Below are 23,409 nucleotides of genomic sequence, written 5' to 3'. Positions count from 1 at the left end.
CTTCTCTCCTTAGCTTCCTCTCTGTGCCACCTCTGCTCTAGTGTCTGTCTCCCTGCCTCTCTCAGACACCTCTGCCCTTCTCTCTGTCTCTGGAGCTTCCTTCTCTTCCCGTCTCCCCGCTCCCTCCCTCTGTGTCCCTTACCAGCCTCCTTCCCAGACCTTTCTGGAAACCCCCCAGCACTCCCTGGCCTTTCCCAGGGCTCCATCCTCCCAAAGCCCCCTCTTCTCTCCAGCTCTTCCCAGCCTTTCTAGGGTGGCAGGAGCACATTTCTCCCTGTCCAGGCCTAATATCTTAATGCAAGGCCATTACTCACCCGGAGTCCAGGCAGGGCAGGCCTCGCCCCTCCTCGTTTGTCATCCAGAGTGAAACCTCCTCGCTGTTCCTTGGGGATCAGATTAAGGGACTGACAGGCTGCATGGCTGCCAGCAGGGCCTGCCTCCTCACTCCTCCCGCCCCAGCCCCAGGCTCTGGGTCCTAGAACTGTGGCCCAGGAGGAGGCTCTGGGTCTTTGAGTAGGGGAGGCCTGGCACCCCAGAGAGTCCTGTTTCTGCCTCTGCTTCTCCCCAAGTACCTGGCAAAGGGTTTGGGGTACAAGCAGCCTTTCTGGACCCCTGGAGACTAAAAATAGGACGGCAAACACTCTAGATGGTCCTTAGAGCCTGTTCAAAGCCCTGTATTTACTTACTCAATCCTTACAACAACCCCATTAGACAGATCTTATTACTGTCTCCACTTTATAGAGGCTCAGGGAGTCTAAGTGACTTGTCCAGGACCACATAGCTAGTGAGCTCTATGCTTTGTATCTTTATTAATTTTTCAATGCTGTTTGTGGGAGAGGGACTAGCGTATCCTGGTTTTACAGATGAGAAAATTGAAGTGTCCACCCAGCTCTTGAGTCCTCTGGCATGGCCCTGTGCCCCACTATGGTCCTACCTTCCTTACTGAAGAGAGGATGCACTCAGCAGGCTGCAGAGTGGGTGTGATGGGAGCAACTTTGGGGGAAACAGGAATATGAGGCTCCCTGGTTCGCCCTGCCTTGCCCTTTAGCGCCACTGTGGGACCACATCCTCCCCTGGGGCTCTTGGTTTGCAGAGATAGTGTCTAGGGTAACACACCATCACCACACCAAAGGTCTGAACATCTACAACCTGGAGTTCAGGACTTACAACTCAAGAACTGTATTCTATGGGAGGGACAGTTCCTGTTGCTGCTTGTACACCAACTCTGTACTCACTACATCAGCCTGGTTCCCATAGTAACCACCAGCTTGCTGTCTCCTAGAAACTAAGTGGTCCTCAGAGGGGGAGACAGAATAGCAGAGCGGCTGACTGAGGCCAGGGCACTTGGACTCCAATTCCCACTATGTCATGTTCTAGCTGTGAGGTTTCTAGCAAGTCATTTAACCTCTTTGGACCTCTGCTTTCCCATCTGTGAAATGGGGATGAAACTGTTAAAGGGTTAAGCATGTAGGACAGACTCAACAATCTCTGAAACAGTGATGGGCCAAACCAAGGTGTGGAACAAATGGGAGATAGCCAGTGATCATGGGTCCTGGTGGGAGCAGAGGAAGGTGAAGTTTGGATTCAGGATGGGACCCTTGGTGTGGGTGAGCCTCCTCAACACCAAGGACCCCAACTTGCCCACCTGGACTCTGGCCCTTCAGATCACCACAGCCTCAATGTGGTGCTTTCTAACCAAGCGCCAGAGCCCAAGCTCCCGGCAGAAGGGAGTCCAGTTCCTCCAGCCCAGGAGGTTTAGACAGTTGGGACAAATGCCAAAGTGTCCCAGACCTGCTCTCAGCCGGCTCGGAATTAGCAGCTTTTCTGGGTTTCTCGGCACGGTTACTCGGGGGAGGGTCGAAACGGGGAGGGGGGTCGACCACCAGGGGAAGGTGCAGAGAAGGGCAGGGGGTGAGCGGCTGGAGCGCCCGGACGTGGGCCCGGGTAGGAGCGGAAGCGTCTGACCCCGTGTGTGCAAGGGTCTGACCCGGGCCAGCCGCCCACCTCCACACTGCGGTGCCAGGCCCCAGGTGCGCACGGTGCGGGCGGAGGGAAGGCTGCGCGGGACGCTGACCCACATTCAGGGAGGCCGCGCCTCCAGCCGCAGTCTAGGTGCGTCCCGCCCCTGCGCCCTCGGGGGCTGCTCCGCCCCGCCCTGCCCAGCCCCCTCCCGGGAGCCAGCGCGAGGTCGCTGCGGCAGTGCGGGCCGCCTGATTCAATTAACTAATTCCCGACAAGACAGATGTGCAATTCCCCGTCGCCTGCCATTAGGCGGAGATGGAGCACCTCGCGGGCGGGGACCCGAGAGCGGCGGGGGCGGAGCGGTGACGTCACGGCCCCGCTGCTGACGCCAGCAGCTCCGGCCCAGGTGTTCTGCAGCGACCGGGCCAGCCCCAGCAGCCTGTTTCCTGCGCACACCTGGGTCTCTGGGCCTCGGGGGTCGCCACCGAGTTGGTGGTTTGCTCCACTTAGGCGGACTCCGGTGGACGCGACCTCCCTCTCGTCTCCTCCCCGCCCTCCTCCGTCCTTCTCCTTCTCGGATTCCCAGGATTTGCTCTCCTCCCTCCCCCGCGCCGGTCCCCTGGTCTTCTACTTCGGTAGTGCCTTCTGTGGGCGTGTGCACGGTGAGGTTCACACGTGTACCTAGGCACCCAGGCGTGCTCACACGTGTGCGCACAGGGGCCTACCCGTGCACACAATAGGAGCACACTTCTGACATACACATAGTGGTGCTCAGGCACACATGCACACAGAGACACAGCCACACCGGCACAAGCATATACGCACATAAATACGCCTTAGCTCTGGCCAGACCAGACCCCCTTGGGCCCACTCAGCCTTAGAGGTGCTCAAAAAAGCTCAGCCGCTCCTCAGCCAGGTTTCCAAGGAGCGTTCGAGCAGTTAGAGCCGGGGTTGGAAAAGGGGGCAGGAGAGGGGGAAGGGAAGCCTTGTCAAGGACACCAGCAAAGGAAGGGGGAAAAAAATGAAGTGGAAGAAATAAAATCAAAAGGCTTTTAAGGCTGCTCTACCCAAGTAGCTGATGTCTTGGCTGCGATTGCCGCAATGAAATATTGTGCTCTCTGATCGCTTAATGCACGGCCTGCAGCCCCCTCCCCCCGCCCCCCGCAGCGCCTCCCCTCCCCCTGCTGCCTCCACCTTTCTCCCAGGCAGATCCGCCTCCTTGCTCTTGGATCCAGGATGGAAAGAAACAACCTGCCACTGGGAAGCCACAGCTGGCTGGGACTCACCCACAGCCTGGGCAGGAGTGGGGAGCCCTGCTTGGGGCTGGAACCCCTGCCAGTTCCCGGTAATTGTGGTGGCGGGGGCTCTCTCCTTGCAGACTTTGGGGATCCTCTAGGTGTAAGGGTATCCTCTTCAGGAGGGGAGGGAAATGACCCCGGTGTGGTTGACAGGGATCTCCTCTCTTTTCTTGGAGTCCTCAGAAGCTGCTCACCACCCTCCCTGCCCCGGGGAGTGAGGGCGGGGCTCTTGGAGACTTGAATAGGTGTGTGGCAGGGAGTGGGTGTCCCAGCCTAATTTTTAGTCTTTAGCTAAAAACTGAGCCCAGTAATTGTTACAAGCCTGACTTTTCCTCGGCTCACATTTCAACTCCATCACTTTGTGGCTCTGTGACCTTGAACAAGCTCTGGGCCTCATGTGCCCAAGTTTCCACACCAGGAAGGATGGAGCAAATAATAGAAGCGGCCTCATAGGGTTATTGGAGGATTAAAAGAGAAAATATATGCAAAGTGCTTAGCACAGGAGGTGCCCTAAGTGGGGCTAATTATCTCTGTAATCTCCCCAATGGCTCCACCCCCTCGCCTGGACTCCAGGGGCAGGGGGGAGCTGGCAGAGAGGGGGGGGGGTGCCTGCAGCTCCTTCTCCTTCCCATCCTCCTCAAGCTTTCCCACGGTGGCTTTGGTGGCTTCCGCACCCCACCCCTCCCCCAGGCAACTGCTCACTCTGTGTGCCTTTTTGTCAGGGCCGCCAAATTGGCCAAATCTCCGTAATGCTAAAAAATTGGTCCATTAGCTGGCGGGGAACATTGACGGGAGGAGAGAGCAGTGAGTGTGGCTGCCACCGATGCCTGGGCAGGGAGGGGTCTCCAGGACTCCCTGGGGGAACTGAGCTCACGGCTCTCTCTCGCTCGCTCTCTCTCTCTCTCTCTCTCTCTCTCTCTCTCTGTGACCCCGGCTGTATGCTAGATGAGACCCTGGGAGCTTTCACTGTGTCACCTCCCGTGAGCCCCACAATGCCCTGAGAGGTTGGCCCTGTTATGATTTTGTGTTACCGAGGAGGACACTGAGGCTCAGAAATAATCAGAAGGGCTCCAGCAAGTTTGCTCAGTAGGTGTGGCCTTGAGGACTGCTCCCTGCCCTGAAATTCCACTGGCCTCCTGGGGACCTCTTCCCAGATCCCGCTTATCCCCAAACACCCAGCAAGCTTGTTTCCAGTGTGCTCTGCTCTGGCCCTGCCTCTGGCCCTGCCCCTGGGAGCTCTCACTGGGCAGGGGCAGCTGGCCTGGGGAGTTCATCTCGCTGGGATCAGCCTGCTCAGTTGCTCATTCTCAGGGAGCAATGGTAGGTGTGAGGAGGAGCTAGTAGGTGCCTGGACTAGAGAGGGGAGGGGAGGTGGCTCAACCTTCATCCTGGGGCTGCTCAGCAATCCCTGCCTCCCTCCCTTCCTGAATATACTCACCGCTGTGCCATCCACTGAGCTTCTACAACCATGTGGACGGACCCTCATCCTTGTCTTTAAGAGGGAAACACTTGCTAATCTCCCACTCCAGTTCCCCCATAAGAAGTCAGGCAGGGTGGTAGGAACCAGGCCAGTCCCTAAGAATATGGCTGCCCTCTTGAATCCTCCTAAGTTTCCAAAACATCAAGGTCAATGGCCTGAGCTGGGCCTGGGGCCGAGGGAGGCCGAAGAGAGTGAAGCCTACAGGCTGGGGGAATAGCCTTCTCTCTTGGCCATAATCTATCCTGTGTCCTGAGACATTACCAAGAGCCTAGCTGGGCTGCCATACGCCCTCTGACCTAACTGTCTATTATAAATTGCATAATAGTGTCCCCCAAATCACAAGTTGAAACCCTCATCCCTGCCATGATGGTACTATCCATGAGGCCTTCTGAAGTGATTAGGTTATGGGAAGGGACTCCTTGTGGTGGGATTCTTACCCTTAGAAGAAGAGACATTAAAGAGTTTGCTTCCGCTCTGTTTTCTATCATGTGAGGACACAGAAGAAGACAGCCATCTGCAAATCAGGAAGAGGGCCCTGATCAGAACCTGACCAGGCTGGCTCCCTGGACTCAGCTTCCAGCCTCCAGAACTGGAAGGAATAAATGACCCCAGCTATTGTGTTTTTACGACAGTCCCAACTAAGAAAAGATTCATCCTCAACCTGGCTACCATCTCAAGAAGTGAAGGCTTCCCCCCAGATCCAGCTATGGCCCCCCCAATTAGAAGACATTGAAGGACAGGGGAGTCTGGCTTCAGTTGGGATGGAGACAAAACTAGAGTTCAGCTTCTCAAGGCATAATGGCTCTTTGGACCATTCCCCCTCTGCAGCTCTGGCAAAATCCAGCCAGAGGGGAGGCGGGGGCAGACTGTCAAGCACCAGCAGGTGACAGGGTGGCTGGTTGCTTGGGCTGCGAGGAGGACATGCCTTCATCGCTGCTGCTTCCTGAGGAGTGCAGTGGCCCTCTCCCCACTTGCTTTCCCCTTTTCCCTGGGGCCGATTCCGCAGTCCTTGGGCTGACAGGTGGTGTGGTGAGGTGCCTATGACTTTGGGTTTGGGATCAGGCAGTTTAGGTTCAACTCCGGCCTCTCACTGGCTGGCTCTGTAACTTTGAATAAGCCTCTTTGTTGTAAGCTTTGGTTTGCCCACCAGTGAGATGGGCAGGTAATGAGGGCACCAACCTTCTGAATGTTGGGATTGAATAAGACAGCGCCAGGTACAGTGGGAGCCCTTAGGACCCTGACGGTGGGGTTGGTGAAAGGGACAATGATGATGATGGTGGCCATGACAGGATCGTTACCATGCTGCTGATGATCATGGCGGTGATGATGGTGGTGATGATGATGGTGAATTTGGCAAAGACGACGGTGATAGATGAGGTGATGTGACGATGGCACTAACAGTGATCTAGAACAGGATGATGGCAGGGATGGGATGCTGTCACTCAGGCCTAAATGAAGGGCAAGAACAAGGCAGAGATGTGGCAGGGGCAAGCAGCTGAGGTACTGCCCAGCAGATCTGTGCCTGCCCTCCTGGTGAGGCCCAGCTATGGTTAACCCCTAGTTCCAGCCACCCAGGAGAAGGCAGGAGGCCCTCTCTTCTGGCCTGTGCCTGAGCAGGGGTTAGTTTGGGCCTCAGTCTGACTATGGCCAGTGTGAGTCCTGCTCTGCTGCCCAGAGCCTGCCAGCAGGTGAGCATGGGGTCTAGAGAGGCACTTGTGGACTGGTACCTGATGCAGACCTATGCAGGGGTTCAAGGCCATAACCACTCCTCCCCTTCCCATGGGCTCCGGGTTGGGGAAGGCTAGGGCTGTGGAACTCTGGGCTTCTTTGCAGGAGGGGACAGGTCTGTGCGCTGCCTGGGCAGAGCAGCAGGGCTTCTGAGTTTGGTGTTGGAAGAGTTCAAGTCCAGTCTCACTGCTGACAAGTCAGGAGGTTCTGTTTCTGAATCTCTCTGAATCTCAGCTTTATTACTGTCCTGACGCCTGGGATAATAATAGTATCTACCTGGGAGTAGTTTTTTGTTTTGTTTTGTTTGCAAATTGGGCAGTCAGCGAAACACCTGCAACTAGGAGGCCCAGGAGATGTTGCTGACTTCATTATCAAGGCCTTTGTTGGCTGTGACGGCTGCACAGATCTTGGCCAGGTCCCCACTCAGGATGCTCATGGGCTGGGCCCAGGGCCAGATCAGGGGCTCCCTGCAGGTGGGCTGAGTTCAGTGCTCCCCCTCTGACCCCTCACATGCCCGGCGCCCTGCCCTCCATTGCCTCCCCTCCTGACCTCCCCCTGTGCCCTCTCCACAGGCTGGCGAGGGCTCTGACGTGTGAAATAAAAAGGGATTTTAATTACCTCTCAGCAAAACAGCAATTAGAGAGAATCACAGCACAACAGCGGCCCCCTCCTCCACTCCCCCCTCCAGGCCCGCCTTCTGCCTGCTCTCTGGTCCCCACCCTAGAGCTGAAGCTGGATGTCAGAGGAGTCCTCCAGTTCAGTTTAGTCCCCTGTCCCGTACCCTGGGAGGGTGGTCTGTGCTGGGGATGGGGACAGAGTGGGGCAAGGGCTGTACACGAAAGCTCCCTGAAGGATGAGGGTCTCCTGGTGCCCACACCTCGGGGAGTATCAGTACCCGTCTCCTTGGGGTTCATGTGGGCACCACAGGGCTGTGCATCCATTGCAGGTGCCCGGTCCAGGCCATGGCAGTGGGCATGCCCAGCCCGTGTGAACACTGTGGTGTGCAAGTCTGTCAGCAACCTGGGGCGGTGTGACCCACAGGATGAGCCACGCACTGGGCAGCCAGCGCATTTTCCCTCTACAGGCTTTTAAAATAATTGCCTGTGACCCTGAGCTGTAGCTCTCTGTCCACTGGCCACTCCCACCCCAGGCTCCTGCTGCCAGGGTCAAGTCTCTGTCCATCTGCAGAGCCCTGGTGCTGCATTTGGGAGGGGACTGGGGGCAGGGTGGGGGTGTCCCCGTGGGTAGCCTGAGGCTGGGGGCGGCCGGTAGTGGGTGGCTGATTGAAGCCGTAATTGCAGGCAGCAGGCCCTGGCTAATGCATGTTATGATTAAGCCCCATTACTGAGGGAGGCAGCTCAAGCGTGGGGCGTGGGGCGGGGGCGGGAGGTGGGGGAGGCTGGCTGTGGGAGGCTGACTGACAGCCTTTCTCCTGGGGAGGGTAGCAGGTGGCCACTGCCACCTCTGAGCTGTCCTTCGGAGTGGGGATAGCCGGCCCTGGCCGTGGGAGAGGTATACCTCATAGACACACGCCCACCTGGGCCAAGGTCTGCAAGCCCCCATTCGGTTGTTGAGGGACCCAGCCAGCCAGGGATGAGCAGCAATTTTCTGGCCATTAATTTTGGGGTTCCTGTGTCTATGAAGCCTGCTGGCCTCAATGCTGGGGACGTTGAGTTGCTGATGTTAGACTGGCTGTCATTGGACAGATGACATTAGAGACTACTCCCACCCCACCTTATCAGGTGGTACACATGCGAGGGACCCCCACATGCCAAATGGCTATAGGAGGAGAGTCAGCTCACTGGTCCCTTGCAACATGGGCCCAGAGTCTGGCCTCCAGGGAAACAGACCTCAGCATCCTGAGGCCCAGAGTGGTTGCATGACTTTCCTAAGAACACACAGCAAAAGCTAGATGATCCCCGTGTGTTGCTCTAGTGTTTCTGTTTGACTACTTGCCTCTGTAGCTTTGCATAAGTCTCTTAGCCTCTAGGGCCTCAGTTGTATCCTCTGAAAAATGGGAGAAATAGTAGCATCCACTCCTAGGATTATTGTGAGGACTGAATGAGATAATTTAGCACTTTAGAGCCCAGGGCCTGGCCTGGAGGTCAGGACCAATACACTTAGCAATGGCTTTGCTCTTTGACCCATACCCTTTGGTAGGCAGGATCCTAAGATGCCCCCAAGATTCTTGGCTGTTGGTGGACACATGCACTTCTCCCCATTATTCACTCAGGCACAGACCTGGAGTCGGGGGATGGTGGCACATGCCTGCAATTCCCCTGCTTGTTAACAGTCAGCAAAAGCAAACACCTGATTCTACAAATTCAAGGAACAGAATTCTGCCACAACCAATGAGGACCCCGAGCCCCAGCCCCTGCCAACACCTTGATTTCAGTTCAGTAAAACTTTGAGCAGAGAATCTAGCCAGGCCGAGCCTGGACAGGTGACCTCCAGAGACCTCGAGAGAATGAATCTGCGTTGAGGGAGGTGCTGAGTTTGTGGTTTGTTATGCAGCAATAGAAAATGAAAACCCTTGGTGGCAGTTGTGACAGAGGCTCTGGGACACTGTGCCAGGAGGGGAGCTTGGGGCCAGGCTACCAGCAGCCCCAGGTCTACCTGGCATTCTCAAGCGTGCAGATGTGCACCTGGATGCTGGCACCTCTGTGGGGCCAGAGCCCCTGCCAGGGCTATCAGAGGGGAAAGGAGGGCAGAGCTTGGCAGCCATTCCCCCTGCTCAGGGGCCAGCCTGGAGTTGTGGCATCCTGCCACCTGTCCTTGAATGTGACCTACTAGCCACACCCAGAGCATGTCTGTGGGAGCTCCTTGCTAAGCACCTTCCCGGTCCATGCCCCCGGGGCGGGCACTGTGGGCAGAGGTGGTACAGAGGTGCTGCAGGCCCTTCCAATCCATGCGCTTGTCCCTCGCCCAGTGCTGCTTTACACAATCTGCAGCAACAGTGCTCCCCAAAAGTGTGTGTGTGCATGCACGCATAGCCTGGAAGGAGGCCACACCCAGGGCCAGCCTGTGCCCAGTTCCCTGAGCCCCTCTGAGCCCCTCTGACTCCGCTCTGCAGCCCTGCTGTCTCTCCTACAAGGGACAATTAGTGGCTCAGCTTTAATTAGCTAACGATCCCCTTCAGTTCCAATCACTTGAAATGATGATGGAGTGCTGCGGGAGGGGACTTCAGGCCCAGGGACCCCACAAGCCAAGGAAGAATCAACTCCCATTGCCTGTCCCATGCCCACACCTCCCCCCAGGCACAAGCAGTGGGCCATGGTAGCCCAGACGGGAAGGAGTGCCAGGCTTTGAGTTCCACGCCCCGGGTCTCCCAGCCCCCACCGCCTTATTTCCATCTTGCACAGGAGCTGAGCTGCCTGTGTCTCCATCAGATGGTGAGCCCAAGGAGCCCAGTCATCAGAGCTAGAGGACCACAGGCCCTAACCTCGCCACCGCCTCGTCCTTCATGTCCCCTGTCACCACCCCACCTCGGCTCTATCAGCCTGGCCCCACCCCTGATTCCCACCTCGTGCCAAGGCTTTGCTAAGCAGGAAAGATGGAGCAATGGCAAACTGACCCATTCCAAGACTTAGCACCCCCAAAGGTTCCTGGGTCTGAGGTCATGGCTGGGCCCTGGCTCTGAGCTGCCTTGGCTTGGGACTCTGAGTGTCCTGCCTTCTCCTGAGGAGATCTGTTCACCCTCGAGCTCGGTGTCCCTGAGACTCTGACCGCAGTAGATATGGGTGCAAATCTCAGCTTCCATACTTATAGCTGAGTGGATGGGTTTGTTTCCTCCTTTGGAAACTGAGGCCAATAGCAAGGACCCCCTGTGGGGTCACTGAGAAGCTCAGCCTGGGCCCCAGCACAAGGGGGCCCCCTCACTGCCCCCAGCTGGGGAGCTACACAGTGGAGCCTGTCAGGGGGATCCTGGGCTGACCTAAAGGATGGACACAAGGCTGAGGATGAGGACCCCAGGGTAGGGTCCTGAACAAAGGCTGGAGGGGGGACACTACCATGCGTCCCACAGTGCCCTCCTCACTAAAAGTAAATAAAATAAAGAGATGTCAAGCGGTCACAGAGCTCACCCTAGTCGGGAGGCCTGAGGGGCAGGTAAAGAGGGCCTGGGAGTTTGTCTGTACACATACAAATGGGTATGGCCCAAATCCTTTGAAAGGAGAAAGAGAGAATTTTTTTAATATTTATTTATTTTTTTTAGTTTTTGGCGGACACAACATCGTTTTTTGTATGTGGTGCTGAGGATCGAACCCGGGCCGCACGCATGCCAGGCGAGCGCGCTACCGCTTGAGCCACATCCCCAGCCTTAGATATTCCTTGTATAAAATAAAACCCTGCTGTAGAGGTTGGGCGGTGGCCAGCATGAGTGGTGGAGAGCAGAAGGGAGGACGTAGGGGAGGGGAGAGGTAGCCCCTCTGTGGGCCACCAGGTCACAGGGCAAAAGAGAGCTGGGGTGTGTAGGGGGTGGTATGCACTGGTGCTCTACAAGGTTCCTCACCCGGGGCTCTCCATGGGCTGATCATAGTGGTCATCGGAGTTCACCAGATGTGTCCTCCATGCTGGGCTCTCAGAGGGACTGGGAGCTCCAGATGAAGGAGGAACAGGAGAGGGCCCAGGGGAAAACTTTGCATAGTACAGTGAAAGCAAAGTCCCAACCCGTGGAGGCAGTACCTGACCAGATGGGAGAGGCCATTCCTAACTGACCCAGAAAGATGGATGGCAGGCAATTGGCCAAGAGAAGAGGTGATGAAGGAAGGGTGTTCCAGGTAGCTGCAACAGCAAATGCTAAGGCCCTGAGGTGCAGAAGAGCCAGCTCTGTTTTGATAAATGAAAACAGATCAGAGTTACAGAGGGAAGAGGGAGGCAGGGCGTGGGGAGACACAGACTGAAAGGTCAGAAAAGGTCTGAGGAGAGACACTGCCTCCCTGGCCACGTTAAGGTGAGTGGATAGCTCAGTCAGGAGGGATGAGGGGGACTTCTGACAGCTAGGGGCCAGTAGGGAGGCCATCCAGATGGGAGGGAACAGAGTAAGGGGTTAGGGCATAGCAGAGGAGCTCAGGTGGGGATCTGCAGAGGGTGGAGAATACTCCAGTTTTCCTCTGTCCCTCTCTGTCACCTCAGGCACTTGGGAGAATAATTTCATTTCTCAAATTAAAAATCCATTTTGCAGCTAGGCACCGTGGCACATGCTTGTAATCCCAGCAGCTTGGGAGGCTGAGGCAGGACGATCACTTGTGTCCAGGAGTTCAAGGCCAGTCTAGGAAACATAGCAAGACCTGTCTCAAAAATAAATAAATCAGTAAATAAAATCAAAATATTTTTAAAGATCCATTCTGTGCTGAGAATGACAGATAGGACCATCTCTGGGAGGCCAGGCAGTGAGGGCCTGCAGTCTGGGGAGGTGCTGGATCAGGCCAGGAGACCAAGGGTAGCCCTGGAGGCCTAGGACTCTGAAATCAAGTGGAGAGCAGGGTCTGGTCCCCCTCCCCCAGGAGACTCCGCTGGGGTCTCAAGTAGGACTGATGGGCACTCCTTGCCCCAACTGCTCGTGGCAGGATGGCCCGAGGAGAGGCACTTGGGCATGTGGGGCCCCCTAGCACCCTCTGCGCACACCTACCTTCCCAGGGAGAGCCTGAGTCAGAACCACGTGACCGTCCTGCGGCTCCAGCCTTCCTCCACCCCTCCTTGCCACACTGGCCACTTGGGAGAGTCATTTCATTTCTCAAATTAAAAATCCATTTTGTGCTGTGAATAATAGATGGATGAGTCCAGGGAGGCCGGGCGGAGGGCAGGAAGCTGGTCCAGAAGACACCACAGAGCTGTGGGGCAGGAGGGAGGCCGAGGCTTATTCCAGAGCAGAAGCCTGCTGCGACCTGATGTGAGGGGCTGGGTGAAGCGGGGCGACCGTAGCAGGCCAAGAGGGGCTGGCCTGGCCTGGGCTGGCCAGGGCAAGGCACATGGTGCCTCACTTCATGAATGCTCAATAGATATGAGTCCTTAGTGGGAACACTGCTGTCCCCAAAGAGTGCCAGGAGTCAGGGCTGCTGGGCACTTCTGCCCCAGAACCCAAGCAGAGGGCGGGGATCTGCCTTTGGTCAGGGAGAAGGCTGAGGGTTGGCTCTTGTCCCCTCCTGCTTCCCCTGCACCCCAGATCTTCTCTCTTCAAGGTGGCTCTTGCTGCTGCCCGTCCCTCCCCCAAAGGCTGCACATCCAGCTGCCTCCCAGGCTTGGCTGGACTAGCTGGGCACTTGATCATCAGTCATGGGGTCACCTTGGCATTTAGGGAGGAACCTTAGAAACCTCAAGGAGAGCTGGAGGAGCTACAGGTCAGAGCCTGGCGTCTGCCTCTTCTGGACTGTCCCACCTTCCATTTCTGAGAAGGGGCAGGAGAGTGAAGCAAAGGGTCTCAGGCCCCTCCTGAGGGCAGGCTGCATAGGGGCAGCCTGAGCCAAGTGGTCAGAGGGCCTGGTTGCTGTGCTCAGGGATGGGCTGGCAGGGGAGCCCATGCGGCTGGGCATGGGAAATGAGATGCTGACCAGAGCGGCAGGTCGCCTGGCTGGCAGTCTGGAGGCAGATGAATGGATCAATGGCAGCCGAGTGTGGGAGCAGCGTGGCCTGAAGGGGTCTAGTAGCTGACCTGGAAGGGAACAGAGGGGGACTGAGGTCCCCAGTCTCCTGTGGCTGAAGCAGGAGAGTCCCTGGAGAAACATGCTTGCCTGCATGCCTTGCTGTCGGAGGACAGTCGGCTTCCGGAGACAATATCCATTTTTATATTTCTTGGAAATTTCACAGCATTCATTTCGGGGAAAATAAAAGCTGTCATTGCTAGAGAAATGATACCAATCAGGGTCTGAAAAGGCTGGAAAATTATCCTCCTGGAGACGGAACGTTGAGGGGGAAATGCAGATTAAAAGCACAAAGAGGCACTCTGCCACCGCCCTGCCCTCCCCTCCCCCTCGTGGAATCACCACGTTGTGCGTAATTCCATCTCTCCTCGGTGGAATTGATTGGACCTGAGAATGTATGGATCAGAGGAGGACCCTGGGACAGCCGAGGACCCAGGTGGGGCTTAGAGATGGAAAGACAGAGGATAGGTAGAAGGGCAGAGGTGGCCACTTTGGGCAAGGGGCCCAGTAGCTGGCTGATGACCACCCCCAGGGGAGGGTGACAGGATAGTGGCCTGGTCCTTGTAGTCCCCCCTTATCATTATTTTCATCAGGTAGGGCTCCAACATTGCTCAGGCTCCTCCTGTAGAGTGGAGCCTTCAGACCTGGGAGTGCTGATGCTTTGTGGGGCCCTTTGCTAGAGGCCCTGGGTGGAGCAATGGTGCGTAGGGTGGGCAGAGACAGGAGACTCCAGAAACAGAATCATTCATTCAAGAAGTCCCAAGTTCTCGGTGCCCCCTGTGGGCCTGGCCCTTTGAGTACAGTGTGAGGCAGGCAGAAGTGGGCCCTGCTTTGGGGGAGGAGGAAGATCCTACATTAAAAAAGCAAGTTCAAGTGGATGGGAGGTGGGTAAATTCAGAGTCCTGCCTGCACTTAACAGGGTCTTGAAGCCTAGGCCTGTGTGAGGCCTGGGGCTGTTGGGCAGAGGGGGCAGGTTCCCTCTCGCCCTGCAGTGGAGAAGCCTCTCTCATTCTTCTCTAGACCTTTCCTCACTATTGGGGCCAGGTACTTCCTAGGCGGTGGTTCCAGGGCCAGCCAAGGTTGGGGAGGCACAGAGTCCCAGGCTCAGATTCTTCTTGTAACCACTAGGGTAGGGTGAAGGGAGTGGCTAACCAGAACCCCAGAGGTGGGCTGACTCTAGGCAGAGGTTAAAAGGAGGACAAGGAAGCCCTGATGTTGAAGGCCGGTTCCACACCGGCCACTGTGTGGGCAGACACCGGCTCTCCATCCGCACCTCCCCACAGTCCTTGTGAGGAGACTTCCCTGGGCTCAGCTCCAGCTCTTTGGGCTTGGCTGGGACGGCCCATGCGCCTCCCGGTCTCCAGCCTCTTTCCAGCGGGCTGGAAAGGAGGCTATGAGTGGAAGTGCCACATCAGAAGGGGACCTCTGTATAAGGAGCAGTAGCTGCGCTCATTCCTCCCGTGACAGAGCTGGACCCGGGAGTCCCAGAAGCTGGTGCACGACCCTCAGGAGCCTTTTTCCGCGGCCAATGTCCCCACCTCCGCTTTGCTGCGGAGCTGACAGGTAGCCAGGAGGGAAGCAGGAAGAAGGAGGGGATGCGGGGGGCGGGCGGTGGAGGGTGGAGCCGCCGGCGCGCCCCCTCCCTCGGGGCCGGCGGGCGGCGCGGCGCGGCGCGGCGGCCTCCGCGCGGAGGCAGAGGAGGCGGCGGGCTCACGGAAAGAGCGGACGCCCGCCCTGCTCAGCTCCGGCTCGGGCCCGGGCTCCGGCTCGATCCGCTCTGTCCAAGCCAGACCAGGGCGCGCACCTGCCTGGTAAGTGGCGCTCGAGTCTGCTGCCCCTAGGACCACGATTGCAGCCACATTCAGCCACCGTGGCCGCGGCGCCGATCCTCCGGCTTTGTCTGCGTGCTCCCGGCTCTGACTCCAGCTGCGGCTGCAGCTGCGACTCCAGGGCTCAGCTCTCGGGCTCCGCGGACTGCGCCGCGCCGCGCAGAAGACTCCCAGCCCAGGGCTCGGGACGCGCAGTGCTTGCTCGCTAGCGCGGGGGGTGAAACTTCCCCCAAGTTTGGGTTCTGGGGAGAACCTGTTGAAGCCGGGAGTAGCCCGGGCGGGGACGGAGGCAGAAGCTGGAACCAGTCTTGGGTTCTCCGTCTAGACCGACGGGTTGGGGGATGTCTACGACTCTGGCTGAGGGTGCTGCCGCTTGGCATTTGGGCCACTGAGTAGAAGGAGCCAGAGACTATTAGAAAAGATATAGAGGGCTTCCTCGAGGACAAAGTCAGGTTCTTTAGTGGCTTTTGAGCTTCGCAGTGCAGTGCGAAGAGCTGAAGGCAGATATGTGGTCTGCACAGTCGCCCAGTACCGCACCTCCTTCTACAGCCTCTGCTCTTTCCCCCTCCCCCACCTGGCCTTGGCTGGAGCAGGTCTTGGACAAGAAAGGCGAAGAGAAACCGCCTGTCAATGAAGGCCTACTACGTGCCAGGCCCCGTGCCCTCCTGCTTTCTTTCAGGAGTTTCCCGAACCTGCAGCAGGCATGTGTGTGCAGGAGGAGGGGAGACCGGTTAAAAGACTCCACTGTGCGTTCGAGAGGTGGTGGTCACACTGAGCCTTCCTCTTCCCTCCTTCCCCGGGTGATGGAGAGAGGCCAGGTTTAGGCCGCGGTTGGGGAACCCGGGTGACCTTCGGCCCACAGACAAAGGCCTCCGCCCTGCCTAGCCATAGACGTGGGCTCCATGCGGCTGCAGCGCCTCTCTAAGCTGTCTTTCCCCTTCCCGCAGTTGAGGCCCGGGCCATGAGGACGCCCGCGAGGAGGCCGTCAGCTCGGCTCATGGTGTAACCCCCCAGAAGCGTCCAAGGCGTGCGTCGCGACCGGCTCGGCACCATGGAGGCCCCATATTCGATGACCGCGCACTATGACGAGTTCCAGGAGGTCAAGTACGTGAGTCGGTGCGGCGCTGGAGGCACGCGCGGAGCATCACTGCCCCCGGGTTTCCCTTTGGGCTCCGGGCGTGGAGCATCCGGGGCCCGCACAGGGCTGCCGCGCTGGAACCGGCGCGAGGTGTGCCTACTGTCGGGGCTGGTGTTCGCTGCGGGTCTCTGCGCCATCCTGGCAGCTATGCTGGCGCTCAAGTACTTGGGCCCGGGAGCAGCGAGCGGCGGAGCGTGTCCCGAAGGCTGCCCCGAGCGCAAGGCCTTTGCGCGCGCTGCCCGATTCCTGGCCGCCAACCTGGACGCCAGCATCGACCCGTGCCAGGACTTCTACTCGTTCGCGTGTGGCGGATGGCTGCGGCGTCACGCCATCCCCGACGACAAGCTCACCTATGGCACTATCGCGGCCATCGGCGAGCAAAACGAGGAGCGGCTGCGGCGTCTGCTGGCGCGGCCCTCTGGGGGCCCCGGTGGCGCAGCGCAGCGCAAGGTGCGCGCCTTCTTCCGCTCGTGCCTGGACATGCGTGAGATCGAGAGGCTCGGGCCGCGGCCCATGCTCGAGGTCATCGAGGACTGCGGGGGCTGGGACTTGGGCGGTGCGGCCGAGCGCCCGGGGCCCGCCACCCGCTGGGACCTCAACCGGCTGCTGTACAAGGCGCAGGGCGTGTACAGTGCCGCTGCACTCTTCTCGCTCACTGTCAGCCTGGACGACAGGAACTCCTCGCGCTACGTCATCCGCGTGAGTGAGTCCCCGGGCGCTCAGGCTGCCCGCAACCCGGGGGGCCGCTCAGGCTGCCCGCGACCCGGGAAGCCGCGTGCGGCACAAGCTACCCGGTCGCCTGGAGGCCAGTGCGGCCCGGGAACGTAGTGGCAGCAAGGAGCTGGGCGAGCGGGCAGAGCACGGGAGGAGGGCGCGAATAATTTCCCTGAGTAATTGCGGTGTTTAGCGGAGCCGCGGGAATCGCGATTTCAGGCCTTCTGGAAGGCGGGGACAGCTGAGGGAGGGGGGACCTTGGGCTAGGCTGTCAGTACTGGGCTCGCTGGAACTGGCCAGGAAGTTCCCGGGGCCCCAACTCCTACTGAGGGGCCCTGCGAATGGCCTCTTAGGTGGGCAAAGCCGAGGCTGAGAGACAAGGGAGGATTGAGAGGTGGGTTGCCCCTGGCGCTCCCTGGCTGAGATAGGGCTTGGACCGCCTTTGTGCTTGAGGGAGGAATTCCAGTCTTTGTGCTCCTGGGGCTTGCAATGATGCGTGCCTGGCAATCCCTCTCAAAGACTTTGGGTGTAAATTCAGTCTGTTTGGGACATGTGGCATGTTGACCTCTGACCAGGGGGTCCTGTCTCCTCCAGATTGACCAGGATGGTCTCACACTGCCAGAGAGGACTCTGTACCTAGCCCAAGATGAGGAGAGTGAGAAGGTGCCTGGGCATTGGGATGGGGTGGCAGGGAAGGCTGGGGTCCCAGGAGGGATGGCCTGGGCTAGGCCCGTCCCTAGCTTGAGGAGGCCCCTGTCCTGGTGCAGATTCTGGCTGCATACCGGGTGTTCATGGAGCGTTTGCTCAGCCTGTTGGGGGCAGATGCTGTGGAGCAGAAGGCCCAGGAGATCCTGCAGCTGGAGCAGCGGCTGGCCAATGTGAGCATCACTGGGGGGCTGCCAGGGGCTGGGCAGAGGGCATGGCAGGGCTGGGTCAACTCTGGTCTCCACCCCAGATCACTGTGTCAGAGTATGATGACCTCCGGCGAGACGTGAGCAATATGTACAACAAGGTGACACTGGGGCAGCTGCAGAAGATCACGCCACATGTGAGTGTGGCCCGGACCTTGTCAGCAGGGGTTGATCCTGGGACTCTGCAGTCAATATCCCTAGGGATAGACAGGGCTTCTGTGGACCTAGACTCCCTGGTCTTCCTGTTGCCTCTCTTTGAACCTACCCCCCCTCCTGTCCTCTGTGGTCCCCACCCTGTGCCCCCAGCTGCGGTGGAAGTGGCTGCTGGACCAGATCTTCCAGGAGGACTTCTCAGAGGACGAGGAGGTGGTGCTGCTGGCCACAGACTACATGCAGCAGGTGTCCCAGCTCATCCGCTCCACGCCACACAGGTGGGGCTGCACATCCCCCACGCCTGCACCCCATGTCCCCCAGCCTCCCCCCTGCCTGCTGCCCCAACCCTGGATCCACCTGCGCCTGCGCCTGTGTGCAGGAGCCCTGTGGGGAGGCGGTGGGGAGCCTGGAGCAGGAGTGCAGTCCTGGGTTCTGGTGCTGGAGCTCCCCCTGCCTGTGGAGCAGGGCAGGCTGTGGCTTGCTGAGCTGCAGTCCTCACTGGGCATGCAGGGGCTGGCTGACAGGGTGGCTTCTCTGAGGGACGGTGTGGCCGCAGTTCTGCTGGCCCAGGGCCAGCTTCCTGGCCTCTGCCCACCTTGGGGAGGAGCAGGGGCTGATCAAGGCCAGCCCTGAGGCAGGCAGAGAGCCCTGAGTGTCCCCTGTCCCACCCCATAGCAAGTCAGGAAAGGGTGCTGGCTGTGACCCCTCAGGGTCAGGGCTGGTCAGTAGCAGGACTGTGTCCTGTTGTGCGAGTGGGGCTCAGGACACTTCAGGCTGCTTACCAGGACTGACCTGACAGCCCTTCTCTGAGGGCAGTGTGGGGACCAGGTCCAGCCCCTGTGTGGGGTCACTGGCGCGACAGGTGGTTCCCTGGGGTGGCCCCCATGCCTGTGCGTCTGGACACGCCCCTGTTCCACCTCTCTCCAGGATTCTGCACAACTACCTGGTGTGGCGTGTGGTCGTGGTCCTAAGTGAGCACCTGTCCCCACCGTTCCGTGAGGCCCTGCATGAACTGGCCAGAGAGATGGAGGGCAGTGACAAGCCCCAGGAGCTGGCCCGTGTCTGCCTAGGCCAGGCCAACCGCCACTTTGGCATGGCGCTTGGTGCCCTCTTTGTACATGAGCACTTCTCAGCTTCCAGCAAAGCCAAGGTCAGGCTGCCCTGGGTTCGGGGTGGGTGTCCAGGTGCTGCTGGGTATGGGGGATGGGAAGCCTTACACATCTCCCTGTAACTGGGGCCCAGCCTCAGCTTAGGGCTCAGCCCTGAGCATTCCAGACTGCTGCTCACCAAGGGTCCTTCCCCCAAGGTCTCAACATGCTCTCTCAGCCACAGGTGACCTCCTCTGCCATGCTTCTTCCCACCTTTCTCCGTCATGCTCAGGAGGCTTGGTGTTAAGAATGTATGGAATTTTTCTGGGGCAGGTTCCCCATTCTGGGCTTGTAGCTTATTGTCAGAGTGCAAGGTGTGGATCCCCACCTCCAAGGTCTTTCTTTGGTGCTCAATATTGCACCCTGGGCTTAGGAAGTGGCACTGAATTATAGGGACACCCTGGGTTCTAGATGCTGGGGCCAGATCTAAAGCCTCGTGGCTGCATCCTTGAAACCCACAGGTGCAGCAACTGGTGGAAGACATCAAGTACATCTTGGGCCAGCGCCTGGAGGAGCTGGACTGGATGGATGCCCAGACCAAGGCTGCTGCTCGGGCCAAGGTAAGGTGGGACCTGAGTCACAATTGTTGGTTCCACAAACATTTTCTGGTGCCTAAGGGTGCCAGATGCTGGGGAATAACAAGAGATATCAAAAGAAACAAAAATACCTTTGAAGAATCAACCTGACCTTGATCCCCGGACCTAGGCTGGCCTAGAGCCTCCTCCCATGGCAGTGAGGGGGCTGTCTCCTGATGCCCTGGTCCTTCCTCACCTGTCCTCTCACTTGCAGCTCCAGTACATGATGGTGATGGTTGGCTACCCAGACTTCCTGCTCAAACCAGAGGCTGTGGATAAGGAGTATGAGGTGGGTCCCACTCCCCCTGCCCTGCCCAGACTCACTGGGCATGCTTCCCCAGGCCCTTTGCCCAGACACCTGGGAAGCTCACCACCAGACACAGAGAAAGCCTCATTACTCCTCAGCTGGTGGCCTGGCCCTGAGTACTGCTCCCCTTGCAGTTTGAGGTACATGAGAAGACCTACTTCAAGAACATCTTGAATAGCATCCGCTTCAGCATCCAGCTCTCTGTCAAGAAGATTCGACAGGAGGTGGACAAGTCCACGTGGGTGCCTGGACCCAAGCAGGGGGTTCTGGGCAGGGATGGGGTGGGACAGCAAGCTCCTTCCCAAGGCCAGGGCTGGTGGAGCAAACCATATCAGATCCATGCCAGGTGCAAGGTGTAGGGCCAACAGGGTGGTGGCCCTGCCCAGAGAGGGCCCAGAGATTCACAGTCAGAAGTTAGCGGTGGCGGGGCCCTTCAGACGGCCTTCAAGAAGGAGGCCAGGATGTGAAAGAGGGGAGTAGGGGTTTTGCCACACCCCCCTGCCACGCCCCAGCTGACTGTAGCCTCCTTCCACAGATGGCTGCTGCCCCCACAGGCACTCAATGCCTACTACCTACCCAACAAGAACCAGATGGGTAAGGGGGTATGTCTCCACCAGGGGGCGGGACCTGAATGTGGGTGTGTCTCCCACTGACCACTGCCTCCCCTTAGTGTTTCCGGCAGGCATCCTGCAGCCCACTCTGTATGACCCTGACTTCCCACAGTGAGTAGGGAAGCTCCCCTGGATGTGGCTGAGGGGTGAGGTCCCTGGTAGTCCTAGTCCCTTCTGCAGATTGGGGGTTGGGTTCTTGACTGCCTCAGAACTGGGATGGGTCATGACAACTTCGGACCCTGGTTCCCTATAGTCTTCATTTAGAAGATCAGGGTTTGTTTATTTGTTTGTTTGTTTTTCAACTCCTGGGTGCCCCCTTACCTGTTCTAGGCTTGTTCAGGTGTTTAAAAAGTGGAGGGACCCTAGTGATAAGGAGCCTCCATATGGGTGGTAAGGGTGCCTTAGTTTCCCTCTTGTACCCCTCCAACTCTCTGTAGCCCCCTCTAGCTTTGCTAGTTGTTGTTTCCTAAAAGGCAGCTGGGCAGGTTTGAACCCTTTCATGGCTCCCAAGGAGACTTAGGGCCCAGGACCTTGCAAATGCCTCTCTAGTTTCCCTGGCCACCTCCCAAGCTGTCCAGGGATCTCCAGGGGCCTGTACAGCAGTTTAGGCTCTTAAAGGCAGATGAAAGCTGGGGCCTGACCCTGCTGCTGTGGCCCAGGTCTCTGAACTACGGGGGCATTGGCACCATCATCGGGCATGAGCTGACCCATGGCTACGATGACTGGGGTAAGGCCTGATGGAGCTTGGGATGGTGGCCGGGGGGAGGGAGGACAGGCAGTGGGGTGCGGTGATGGGCTAACGGGTGGATGAAGGAGGGGCTCTGGGGTAAGAGTCAGTCTCTGCTGCCCTGCCACTGTCCACAGGGGGTCAGTACGACCGCTCAGGGAACTTGCTGCACTGGTGGACTGAGGCCTCCTACAGCCGCTTCCTGCGCAAAGCAGAGTGTATTGTGCGCCTCTATGACAACTTCACTGTCTACAACCAGCGGGTGAGGCCCCCTGCCCCTCGTGCCCTCCAGCCCTGCTGGGCATGGACTGGGAACAAACACACTCAAGTGCACAAGTCCAGACCTGTGCCGGACCCCTGTACACACTCAGGGTTCCTATGCACAAGCACACAGGCAGCTGGGAGTTCACACCCCCACGGCACATGCGGGAGTGGGGCAGGAGGAATGCTTTTTTCAAAGTCTCTGGGAAAGGAAAGGAGAAGGTGGGCTGGGGTTAGGGGCCAGGGCCCAGAATAGACAGGCCTGGGAGGCCAGCAGCTCCATGCAGCCTTGCCTCTTCCACTCCGGCAGGTGAATGGGAAGCACACACTTGGCGAGAACATCGCAGACATGGGTGGCCTCAAGCTGGCCTACTATGTGAGCCACCCTGCCTGCCCTTCATCCCTGATGGTAGATGGTGGAAATTGATGAGGACCTCAGACCAGAGACATGGCCACCCTCCTGGCCTGCTTTGCTGAGCTCTGGCCTGGGCTGGGGTGAAGGGGTCATGAGTCAGGCCTTTACTGGGAGATCAAAGAGGGCTACCTGGAGGAAGTGGCTCTGGCCAGCTTGCCCTGAAGCTGACCACAGAGCATGGTGGGTGGCATGCAGAGCTGGGGTAAGTAGGAGCTGGCAACGCAGGGAGGAGCCGAGGGGGTGGGGGTGGAGAACTGTGCCCAAGGAGGGTGGGAGTAGCAGCCCCACACTCTGCACCCCCAGGCCTACCAGAAGTGGGTGCGGGAGCACGGCCCAGAGCACCCGCTGCACCGTCTCAAGTACACGCATGACCAGCTCTTCTTCATCGCCTTTGCCCAGGTGGGCAGGGGCGGCACTGGCCTATGGCTGGGGTGGGACCCACATCCAGACTCTGCCCCAGCCCTGCCTTACCCAGGCCTGGCATGGGGGTGGGCAGTAGATGCCCAGCTTCAATTCCCCACCCCCATCTGCTCTCTCTGTGGCCCAGAACTGGTGCATCAAGCGACGGTCTCAGTCCATCTACCTGCAGGTGCTGACTGACAAACACGCACCCGAGCACTACAGGTATGCCCACCTGCCAGCCTGGTTGGGGCAGCGGGCAGGAAGGGAAGAAATTAATGCCAGCAGCTGGGGTAGAGTGGCCACTGGGATCCTCAATGGCTGGGTTTCCCCCAACACCAGGGTGCTGGGTAGTGTGTCCCAGTTCGAAGAGTTCGGCCGGGCCTTCCACTGTCCCAAGGACTCGCCCATGAACCCTGCTCATAAGTGCTCTGTGTGGTGAGCCTGGCCGCCTGCCCACCTGCCTGCACGCCCCCTCTGCCCCGCACGAATTGTCTCCTGCCAGCTGCCGGGACAGGCTTGTGCCCTGTGTGGCCTTGCTCCTGGCTCCCTCACCTTTCCAGCTCCTCCAGGACCAGACGCCGGGGCCTGCAGTCCCTCTCTTCAAGAGAGGATTGGAGCAGGTGTGGGGTGAGCTCTGGCAGGGGACACTGAGGTCCCCAGACTTGGCTCTAGGGAGCGGACCCCTGGCCAGGTCGGATTATACAGGCCCCACCTCCACTGTATTCTTGCTGATGAGTCTGGTCAATAAAGCTGCTAAACTCTCACTGTGGCCTCATCAAAGCCCTCAGAGCAAGTGAGTCTGCAGCAGTCCCTTGGGAGGAGATTCAGTCCTATAGCACAGCCAGGACCCCAGAGGTCCCTTCTGGTGGCCCTGGTGTGGCTACCTCTGTCCTACTTCCCTGGGCACTTTGTCCTCCACCAAGCACTGATTCCTCCCTAGCCAGGCCTCCTCCCTCACACCCTGCCTGGTGCCTCCTGCCCTGTTCTGAGGCATTCCCTGGCCTGCCTGTGGCTTGCCCACCCACGGTCAGGGTGACACAGGGAGAGTGGAAAGCAGAGGCTGCTACTGCAGTATCCTAGCAGGACAGCACCAGCTTCCCCTCTGGAGGGGG

General features: G+C 58.6%; 1 protein-coding gene across 1 annotated transcript; it reads left to right on the top strand.

The window, feature by feature from the left end:
* Positions 1-14,809: 14,809 nt before the first annotated feature.
* Ecel1 (endothelin converting enzyme like 1) lies at positions 14,810-23,044 on the top strand. The gene is made up of 18 exons (XM_046439860.2): positions 14,810-14,917; positions 15,883-16,772; positions 17,382-17,450; positions 17,555-17,665; positions 17,743-17,835; positions 18,005-18,129; positions 18,779-19,001; positions 19,461-19,559; positions 19,789-19,863; positions 20,016-20,119; positions 20,417-20,475; positions 20,552-20,603; positions 21,152-21,219; positions 21,357-21,481; positions 21,791-21,856; positions 22,199-22,294; positions 22,443-22,519; positions 22,637-23,044. Exons 2-18 carry the CDS (start codon positions 15,987-15,989, stop codon positions 22,734-22,736), a joined length of 2,328 nt encoding a protein of 775 aa, XP_046295816.1. The 5' UTR covers positions 14,810-14,917; positions 15,883-15,986; the 3' UTR covers positions 22,737-23,044.
* The last annotated feature ends 365 nt before the right edge of the window (positions 23,045-23,409 follow it).

This window comes from Marmota monax, unplaced genomic scaffold (genome assembly GCF_021218885.2).
Source record: "Marmota monax isolate L192 unplaced genomic scaffold, Marmota_monax_Labrador192_F-V1.1 WCK01_AAM20220418_F8-fsc00041, whole genome shotgun sequence".
NCBI classification, from domain to species: domain Eukaryota; kingdom Metazoa; phylum Chordata; class Mammalia; order Rodentia; family Sciuridae; genus Marmota; species Marmota monax.
This window is presented reverse-complemented; position numbering and strand designations above follow the sequence as displayed.